This window comes from Balaenoptera ricei, chromosome 4 (assembly GCF_028023285.1).
Source record: "Balaenoptera ricei isolate mBalRic1 chromosome 4, mBalRic1.hap2, whole genome shotgun sequence".
NCBI lineage: Eukaryota > Metazoa > Chordata > Mammalia > Artiodactyla > Balaenopteridae > Balaenoptera > Balaenoptera ricei.
Window position 1 is genome coordinate 100,962,489 of NC_082642.1, and position 11,186 is coordinate 100,973,674.

The 11,186-nt window shown below is 40.5% G+C and overlaps 1 protein-coding gene across 1 annotated transcript; it reads left to right on the plus strand.

The window, feature by feature from the left end:
- The first annotated feature begins 5,273 nt into the window (after positions 1-5,273).
- On the plus strand, positions 5,274-5,830 carry ZNF80 (zinc finger protein 80). Its single transcript, XM_059919987.1, is given in 2 exon segments — positions 5,274-5,624; positions 5,627-5,830. Coding segments are annotated over 2 exon segments (555 nt in total).
- Positions 5,831-11,186: the final 5,356 nt, after the last annotated feature.

An 11,186-nucleotide genomic window follows, 5' to 3' on the forward strand; every position in this document is an offset into this window, starting at 1 on the left:
GGGACGCTCTCTCTGACCTGAACATTTGTAGAGGACAAATTTGCAGAGGCTCTAGGCCTATCAGCACAGATAGACCCATGGAGGACCTAGCGCCAAGTGGGAAAGAAGTCCAAGGGCACCCCGCCATGCTCAGGACTTCCCAGATAGAGATGACCCGCTTCAGGTCTTCTCAGTGACAGAACTGGGATCCTTTGCTGCTATAGCTAGACTCAGGGACCAGAAGACGAAGTGATGGGAGTATTCCCTTTCTGCTAACTGGCAATAGAACAGATCTAGAAAATAAAGTGCACACTTTTCTAGAATATATGAAACACAGAGCTCTCCAGTGGAACGTTAACCATATTGAAACATCTCCTAAAAGAACTGGAAACTGGGAGATTGGGATTGACATATATACACTAATATGTATAAAATAGATAACTAATAAGAACCTGCTGTATAAAAAAATAAATTAAATAAAATAAATTTTTTAAAAAAAGGACTTGGAGACCACTGAGAAGTAGAGGTAATGGAGCAGCCATCACTCAAGGAGCTAAATTCCTGTCTGATACTGTAGCTTGTAGGCAGAAGGATCTTCACCTCTCTTCGGGCTTCTGGAAGAAGATCCCCACATGGCTTGTGGAAACCCAGCCTGAATTACACCGTGGATGTCCTATGCAAGGTATTGCTTAAAACCGAACTACCTAACCTTTAGAAAAGTTAAAAATAAAAGGGGTAATATATGAATATCAGTATCATATACTGTTTATGAATAAATACATGTTTTCATATATATACATAAATACAAATGTAGCAAAAGGACAAAACACTCAAGAAATAACAAATGATAAATATCAAGTTCACCGCTAGTAAACAAACTAGTTACTTCCAGAGGTGGTGTTAGGTTAATTGAATCAAGAAAAAATACACAAGAGGTTTCCATTACATCTGTAGGATTTTCTTTATTAAGCTGCATGTTAAGTATATGAGTGGTCATTGTATTATTATCTATATGCCTGAAATGAAATATTCTTTGAACAATTGAATATGGTTCTCTTTTTTAAAAAAAAGTCTTATTGAGATACAGTTCACATACATAAAATTCACCCATTTAATATATACAATTCAATGGTTTTTAGTATATTCACAGAGTTGTCCAACTATCACAATATAATTTTAGAACATATTTCTCACCCCAAAAAGGAATCCCATACCCCTTAGCAGTCAACCCTCATCCCTTCCTCCCACCCGCAGCTCTTCTTTCTGTCTCTGTAGATTTACCTTTTCTGGACAACTCATATATTGTAGATGGAATCATACAATATGTGTGCTTTTGTGTCTGAATTCTTTCACATAGCATAATGTTTTCAAAGTTTATTGATGTTGTAGCATCTATCAGTACTTCACTCTTTGTGACTGAATAATATTCCACTGTATGGATAAATCACATTTTGCTTATCCATTCATCAGTTGATGGACACTTGGGTTGTTTCCACTTTTTTGCTGTTATAAATCATGCTGCTATGAACATTTATGTGCAGGTTTTTGTGTGGACATATTTTTTCATTTCTCTTGGATACATACCTAGGAGTAAAATTTCTGGGTCCTGTGGTAACTCTATGTTTAAATTTTTGAGGAACTACAAGACTGCTTTCCAAAATGGCTGCACAATTTTACATTCCCACCAGCAATGTATGAAGTTTCCAATTTCTCCACATCTTCACCAATACTTATTCTTGTGTTCTTAATTTTAGTCATCCTGGTAGGCATCAAGTGGTTTTCTCCTTGTGGTTTTGATTTTCACTTCCCTAATGGCTAAAGATGTTAGTGTATCTTCTCATGTACTATTCACCATTTATTTATCCTTTAGGGAGAAATAGCTGCTCAAGCCCTTTGCCCATTTTAATTAAGGTTTTTGTCTTTCAATTATTTAGTTGTAAGAGTTATTTATATATTCTGGATACAAACCCCTCATCAAATATGCAATTCACAAATATTTTCTCCTAGTCTGTGGGTTGTCTTTTTACTTTATCAGTGGTGTCCTTTGAAGCAGAAACGTTTTTAATTTTGATGAAGCTCAATTTATTTCCTCTTTTGTTGCTCATGTTTTCAGTGCCATGTCTAAGAAACCATTTCCTAACCCAAGATCACAGAAATTTACTCCTATGTTTTCTTCTAAGAGTTTTATAGTTTTAGTTCTTATATTTGAGTCTATGACCCATTTTGAGTTAATTTTTGTGTATAGTGTGAGGTAAGGATCCAAGTTGTTCTTTCTTTCTCTTGGGAATCCAGTTGTCCTAGCACCATTTGTTGAAAACACTATTCATTCCCAAGATAATCACGCTTTTCTTTAAAAAAAGCTTTCTTTTTTTTTCTGAATCTATAAAAGAAGAAACATAATCATATTAAACTAGGGCCCACCCTAATGACCTCATCTTAACTTGATAATCTGCAAAGATCCTATTTCCAAATAAAGTCACATTCATAGGTACTGGGGGTTAGAACTTCAACGTCTTTTGGGGGGGACGCAATTCAACCCATAGCAGTAAGTATCAATACGCTACCTTGTAGAAACGTTGCTCTATTGTGTTTTAAAGGGACAGACTATTGGAGACACAAGGTCAGGCCAATACTGTGTGAGTGGGGGTGGAGTCTCCACTAAAGGAAGTAGATGCTACACCAATCAGTCATCCTTAAAGGTAAAAGATGGGAATAAAAAAATAGGGAAGGCAAGCCTGAAATGGGGTTGAAAAGGAAATTTCTTCCTCTCTCTGAACCTTGACTTGGGCCTAGACTCTGAGGAATGGAGGCATGTTTGAGGTGTTTCTGGGTAGTAGAGGAAACCCGGCCTCTTCCTTAAGTGGGGAGAATGGGATTAGTACAGAAAAACAGTCCTACAGAGGCCCCAGGAGGACAGACTGGGAACCAGGTGGTCTAAGAACAGCCATGGCAAGAGGCCGGTTGTAAGTTATTCTCTGTGTGGAAGTCCCTCTGCAATCCTCAGTCATCAACCAAGTCTTAATAAACTCATAGCCTGGTCTAATATTAGAGGGAAAGTCTATGCTCGTACTTGGGCTGCAATGCTAAAGGGAGGCAGAGGAGTGGTGGTGGACACTCAACCCATGGCTACGTCCAAGAACTGAAAATCACAGGTGGCAGTCTACACTCGCAAGAGTGAAGTCACCTGCAACAGCCCAGGCTGACACATGAGCCTTCACGAGAAGTCCTCCTGAGAACTCCCAGATGGCACTCTGAGTATGGTATAGGTATTGATGCCACCTCATGTATACCAACTTCCTGCTGAGATAGTCAGGTTATTTAAAAGCACTGCTACTAACAAATACTGTATGCTAACACATATATATGGAATCTAAAAAAAAAAGAAATGGCTATGAAGAACTTAGGGGCAGGACAGGAATAAAGACACAGATGTAGAGAATGGACTTGAGGACACGGGGAGTGGGAAGGGTAAGCTGGGACGAAGTGAGAGAGTGGCATGGACATATATGCACTACCAAATGTAAAATAGCTAGTGGGAAGCAGCCGCATAGCACAGGGAGATCAGCTCAGTGCTTTGTAACCATCTAGAGGGGTGGGATAGGGAGGGTGGGAGGGAGACGCAAGAGGGAGGGGATATGGGGATGTATGTATATGTGTAGCTGATTCACTTTGTTATAAAGCAGAAACTAACACACCATTGTAAAGCAATTATACTCCAATAAAGATGTTAAAAATAAAAGCACTAGGGTAGCTTAAATGACTGAGTATTAATCATTTTGGAAACTATTTTGGAAATATACCATTTAAACCATATATTGAAAGACAAATTCACTAAAGAAAAAAATGAGACTTTTCCAAGAAGCAAAGCCAACTAATTTTGTAATTGCCCACATTATCATGCTATGACGCCAGTACTTAGTGATCAGCCTTTCTTGAACCCTTAAAAGTGTACATAACTGAGATCACGGACCACAACTGGAGAACCACTGCTGGAGAGAACTTTGTCTCAAATGTGTAGCATCCTGAGACTGACAGGGACACCTGTCTGGGCAAGACAGTCCAGCACCTACTCAGACCAGCTCATGCATAGCCGCCTCAGTCATGGCCATCCACTACTGCCTCCCATCCTAGAGAGAGTCCTGCTGTCTGGAAAAAACACAGCTGAGCTCTCTGCTTTGTCTCCTGACTGTACTGACTTCCACCAAATCCTTTGGGTGAGAAAACTCTGTTGGCTTTTCCCAGGTCTTTCTCCCGTCCTCACCAGTTCCAGGACTTGGCACTGATGCGTCCTTAGTTTTTGAAGATTCTGCAACGTAAATTGTGGTGCTTCTGATTCCCCCGCTGCAGCGGCGAACTAGAGCACTGCCGGGCTGCTGAATGTTCCATTCTGTGGAGAAGCCGTTTACCCATCCTCCTTCCTGGACTCTCTCCTGGTGCCTGCTATCGTGTACCTTCTGGTCCATGTCTCCTGGTACCCGTGTGGGAAAGCTTCTCTTTGGAAAGACCTTTAGGAGGCAAGGCCAAAACTTTTCAATGTGGTTTTACTAACGACAGAACCATCAGCAATGTAAAAGTGATCCTGAATGTCCAGCCTTCTCCAACTCCGTAGTTGGTTGGGTTGAACTGACTTTAACACCCATCCTCTGGGTACAGTTTGATGTGGGTCAGCGGATAAAGTAAAGCGGTACGTAGGGCTCTTTCCCTCCCCACACCCTGCAGGACCAAATTCCTTGCGTGTATGTGCGCGTGCATGTTTGGAGGTTCTCCGTGCCAAAATTGGAGAGAATTTCCATCCACACTTGTGAACTTCCTTCCAGAGTAACTGAAAATTCAATTCCCAGAAGTACAGGAGTGAACCGGAGCCTCTGGGACTTGTAGTCCCGCCAGCTGCTGAGCGCAGGGCTCCCTGGTATCTGTAGTCGGAGGCGCGCTCTGCGCAGGCGGAAGCTGGTGCGGCGTGGACCTTTATCTCGCTCGATTGCAGTAGCGTCCCGGGCAGCGGTGTTGGATGTGTCCGCGACCTTCAGTTGTTAGGAGTGAGGGCAGCTGGACTAGGCCCAGGAGACCCTGTCCTGGGAAGTGACACTGGAGACCTGCAGAGTCTGTGTCTCACTGGGCCATGCTGTTCCCAAGCCAGAGTGGACCTAACAGCAGAAGCAGCAGTAAGAGACAGGGAAGGGAGTTCTTTGCTGAAGCACCTGTCCAGGTGAGTCTTGCTCCAGGGAAGACTGACTCAGGGAGCCAGAAGGTGCTCCAGGTTGGGGCAAGCCAGAGATCAGGAAGGGTTGTTGGCAATGCAGGAAGGGCACTTAAAGCCAGTTACAGCCTCCCACAAGGAGGTTCTCCTTAAGAGAATTAGCCTGGAGCGCAGTGGGGTGGGGAAGGATGATCGTCTGTGCTCAAGGGTTTTACAAAAGCAAGACTCTGCAGGAGATGCTGTCCGTGAATGTGACTCACAGGGACCAAGTGACACCTTGGTTCCTTCAGGGAAGAGCCTCTACGAATGCAAAGAATGCGGGAAAGTGTTTAACAAGAATTGCCTCCTTGTTCGACAGCAGTGGATTCACACTGGAGTGGAGCCTTACACGTGCCAGGTGTGTGGGAAGGCCTTTCGTGAAAAGGTCGACTTCGTCCGGCACAGGAGGATATTCACACTGGGCAGAAGCCCCATAAGTGTGCAGAGTGTGGGAAGGCCTTCAGCCGTAGGTCACATCTCGCGTACCACCCGCGGATTCACACTGGCCAGAAGGCCTATGAGTGCAGGGAATGTGGAAAGGCCTCTGCCCACCACTCTGCTTTTGTCCAGCATAATAAGATCCGCACTAGAGAAAAAACCTGTGAGTGCAAATAATGTGGGAAAGCCTTTTGTGACAGCTTTTCTCTTCCTTGACATTTGAGTCCTGCTGTAGAGAAGCGCTCTGAATGCAAAGACTATAGAAAAGAGCTGCTGCTCATCCCTCGAAGAATTCATGCTGGAGAGAAACTATTAATTAAGATAAATAGGAAGACCTTTCGCAGGTGGGCCTACCTCAGCCAACATCAGAGCACTTATACTGAGAAAAGACCTTTTGAATATAACTACTAAGAAGAAATCTTTAGGACACGGGAAATATCTTACTTGGCATCTGAAACCTCTTGGTTATCGTGCACTTAGCAGAAACTTCAGCCATAGCTCTCTCCACAGGTTATATCACTAAACCATCTCAGGAATATTTCAAAAACGACGAGGAGGAGGGTGCTGTAGAAGAGAAGAAATGTATGCTCAGCTCCTTTCAGGCTTCTCTGAAAGCCAAACCTATGAAAATTTGAATTTGGTTCTTTATTTTGGGGATGTCTGAAAGGTAAAAGAGCCTTGATCCTTTATTTGTCATATATATATAGTTATATAGTAGCTAAGTCTTGAGCTACTGTTATAGCCTATCACTGGCCAGGACTTCGGTCCTTAGCCAGCTAGGAACTGAGAGTTTTGGTTCCAGGAGCTGGAATATATATATATATATATATTCACATCTGTCTAGTGACAGGAGAGTTGGGCACTTGAAGGCAGCTCTATAAAGATTCGTTGAAAGCACTCTTTGTGCTAAAACATTATCTCTAGTCTTGAGGAGCACGAGTCTTTGTGAGAAATAGGCAGGCTTAAGTCATGAAATACTTGAAACTTGTAACGAATTAGAATATTAAAAATATTGCCACATTTAATTATTTTATATTTAAGGAGATAAGGATCCACATATGAATGGGCACATTTTACTGCATCATTTAAGACTATTTAAGGCTTTAGTGTTTTGTTTTGTTTTTTTTAATTAATTAATTTATTTATGGCTGTGTTGTGTCTTCGTTTCTGTGCGAGGGCTTTCTCTAGTTGCGGCAAGTGGGGGCCACTCTTCGTCACGGTGCGTGGGCCTCTCACTATCGCGCGTGGCCTCTCCTGTTGCGGAGCACAGTCTCCAGACGCGCAGGCTCAGTAGCTGTGGCTCACGGGCCCAGTTGCTCCGCGGCATGTGGGATCTTCCCAGACCAGGGCTCGAACCGGTGTCCCCTGCATTGGCAGGTGGATTCTTAACCACTGCGCCACCAGGGAAGTCCCTAGTGTTTTTTTAATCTCTTTCTTCATGTGGTTTTGAACACCCAGCACTTTCTTTTTTTTTTGACTTCCTTATACTAGTTTGTTTTGATGCATTTTCTCAGGGACGTGGGGATGCTTGTGTAGCTGTGTGGTTTTCCCAGGTGAGCCCTAATTCTTTCTTCCATGGTCTCCCAGCTTCTTTAGTCTTCTGTAGAGGGGCTTCTCTAAACCATGTCAGCAGTTTTCTAGAGGTTAAACTAGAGCTACAACAAACTAAATAAAATCCGGCTAACTTTTAACTAATGAAAAACTCAGGAAAAAATTTTAACTTTTAAAAAATGCATACAATGTATTAAAATGTAAAACATGTAGACCCTTTGACATTTAATTCGATTTTTAGAAATCTGGCCTAGAGAACTATTCTCATAAATGTGCAGTTATGTGTACAAAAAAATACTGTGATTTTATTTTTATATATGAAACAAATGTTTTATATTGCTTTATTTTGAATATATTGAAAACAATCTAAATGTCCATCAATAGGGAAATTATGGTACATCTGGTCTATGAAATACTATGAAACAGTAAGGTATCTCTGTATGTAGTGATGTTTAAATGTGTCCCAGATCCAGTGTTAGATAGAAGAGCAAGTTGCAGGAAATAAATGCAGATCTGGAAGGATGAACGTAACACTGTTAACAGTGACTCTTTATGGGGAATGGGATGGACCAGGGTTGTGGGGAACTTTCAGTTTTTACTTTATATACTTCAGTATTATTTGCATTTTTAAAAATAAAGAGCATGTATTACTTTGCAATAAATATTTTAATAAAAATGGCACCTTGGAATAAAAGTGACTCATTATTTCTTATAAAACATGAATTTTATTACAGGATTTTAAAGTCCTGGTGTTATTATACCTTAAAAAAATAAAAACAACTGAGATCAGGGATTCAGAACTGCTTGGCCACACTTAATAAATAAGGTAGTTTAAAAATGAGTCCACATACAATAATGTAAAAAATGAGAGTTCAGCATAGGCACTCTTCAATGAACATTCATTTTCTTTAAAATCTTGGTTATTTATAAATGCCTTTTAGCAGGTGGTTAGGTTTTAATCTTCTTGGAGTTGATCACAAGGAAAGTACTTTGATTTGTGTTAATGTCAATATGTTGTGTGCATACACACACACACACACACGGACACACACACACACATTTCCTGGCCTCAGCTGATTTCTAAATGTTTGCTGCTGAATGAATGTGGTTTGGTGATACTGGATTTACTTTCAGACTTTGGGATGTATGTTAGTGTTCTGAATGAAAGAGAAGCCTAGCTGCTTTTTTCCAACATAATATTCACGCCAAGCAATCAGACCTATTTTCCAGTAAGGAAAACAAGTCTGATATCAACTGATTATACCTTAGGATTTGCTTGTGTTTTCCCTCACAATATATGTGAATATTTGTTAACATTATTTCATTGGGAATTATATATCATCAGAAATATTTTCCCTATTTAGAAAGAAACAAGGAGTGGGATTTTCCCACAAGAAAATCTGTCACCCGCAGGTAAAACCCTGTTCTGGTATTTCAGTTGAAAGAGTTTGCCCAATAGAGTTGCCCCACAAAAGACTGATTTTGTGAGTTTTGTTCTCCTTTAGCAAGAGAAATTAGCAGCTATGCTGTGATATAAATAAATTCTGCCCATTTAGGGTCAGTTCCTGAAAGAGGACTGTGAAAGAGCAATAAGATGACCTTATTGGTTTAGGAGAATATCTTGGTTTTGGGCTGCTATAACAAAATACTATAAACTGGGTGGCTTATAAAGAAGTCAATTTCTCACAGTTCTGAGAAGTTCCAGATCAAGGTGCTGGCAGATTCAGTATCTGGTGAGAGACTACTTCCTGGTTCATAGATGACTGTCCTCACATGGTGGAAGGGACAAGAGAGCTCTCTAGGGTCTCTTTATAAGGGTAATTATCCCATTCAGGAGGGCTCCATTCTATGACCTAATCACAACCCAAAGACCCCATCTCCAAATACCATCACATTAGGGGTGAGGGCTCAACATATGAATTTTGGAGAGACACAATCTATAGCAGAGGAGAAAATATCACCTAGAGATCTCTTTTCTGTGAGAGTCATTGAGCCGTCTCCCCTGGTTATAGGTGTAGGCTAAGCAGACTTAAGAGTCAGTGCCCAATGTTCTCAGATAATTCAATTTAAAGGGCATGAAAACTCTCAGGAGAAGAGGCTGAGCTTCATGATGATGAGGCCTGTAGGACATGTGAGCGATCAAGTGGCTAACTGGAAAAATAGGGAGCAGTGTCCATATTTAAATTCCAAGTTTGTTGGGCAATTCATTCAGACGACATTTACATGGCTAAACTAAGCATTGCCCTGGGAAAAATGAATAGAAGAACACTTGTGTTTTTTATGGTTTTAAAACTCTGCCTCCACTCTGGAAAAGAAGGTGGCCACTCTGAGAAACAGGGACAGTAATTTTGCATCTGAGGGGGGTGCTGGCAGTTAGTGTGACCTCCTGCTCCCTGGGAAGCTATGATTGTGCCACTCCAGAAGGGTGTGGTTTAAGAGACTCCAAGTGGGGTCTCACTGTGAATGCAATGATCTGAACTTGTCAAGGCGTCCTTGTAATGGACAAATATCCATAGAAATGTTCAATTGCAATACATGTGGCAGTGAAACGGTAACTGCACTGGGTGGTATAAACAGACCAAATTTCATTTGGCATTAGAAGAGGACTAACCCATTTTGGAGTAAGTGCCCAATGTTCTAAGACAATTTAATTCAAGGTGCATAAGAACTGTAAGAAGATGCTAAGCTTCGTAATAATGAGGCCTGTAGGACACGTGAACAAGTAGCTAGTTGGAAAAATAGGGGGGAAAGGCCCATATTCAAATTCCAAGTTTGTGGGGCAGTTCATTCCTCTTAACAGGTAAACATGTGTTTTCTTAAAGCTAATAAAATGTAAAGCTTTTGAGGTGTAATTCTTTAGATATGACTTTTGGCTTCTTAACTATTTTTTAGTGAAGGATTTTGAATGTAAATCTCTCATTTTCACTCATGCTGTTGATAAGTCAGCTATCAGCTTATCACCATTCCTTTATAGGTCATTTTTCTTTTCTCTGTAGCTTCTTTCAAGATCTGTTTATCTTTGGTATTCTATAATTTTAATAGGATTAAACAGGATTAAAGTATCTAGGTGTGGTTTTCTAATTTATCATGCTTGGTACTCACAAGGATTTCTGAATCCGAGGATTCCTGTATTTCATCAATTCTGGAAACTTTTCATGCATTATAACTTGGGATATGCATCTCTGCCATTATCTCTTATTATTACTTTCCTTAATTCCAATTAGATGTATATCGTACCTTCTCACTTTATCTTCCCTTTCTCTTTAACTTACCTCCCATATTTTCAATCTCTTTGTTCCTCCGTGCTTTCAAAGTAATCTGAAAATATCTATCGTCACATTCATTAACTCTCTTTCACCTGTGTAACTGAAACTTTTAAATGCCAGTGGTTATATTTTTCATTTACACAAGTTCTAATTGATTCTTTTTTTTTTTAAAGATTTTTTTTTTGAAGTGGACCATTTTTAAAGTCTTTATTGAATTTGTTACAATACTGCTTCTGTTTTATGTTTCGGTTTTTTGGCCGCGAGGCATGTGGGATCCTATCTCCCTGACCAGGTATCGAACCCACACCCCTTGCACTGGAAGGCAAAGTCTTAACCACTGGACCACCAGGGAAGTCACGCTAATTGATTCTTTTCAATAAATATTCTTGGTAATTTCTTATCCTTTCAATACTTCTATTTATATATTGTATCCATTTCTAATATCTGAGGTTTTTAAAGTTCTGATTCTGCTTCTTGATGTTTCTCTTGATTTCTTCCCCTGACATCTTATTTCCTCATTTATTTTGTGATTTTTTAAAATTTTGAGCCAAAATTTAATTGGAATCATAACTGCAGGAACTTTTTGAGGCCTGAAATCATAGCATATGCCTTCAGAGAAAATTTATCTTTGCTCCTATCAGGCACCTGGGGGCACTACCCAACTCAGATTATTTTGAATTCTCAGCTTGGGATTCTTCAGCTCATATTAATGATGG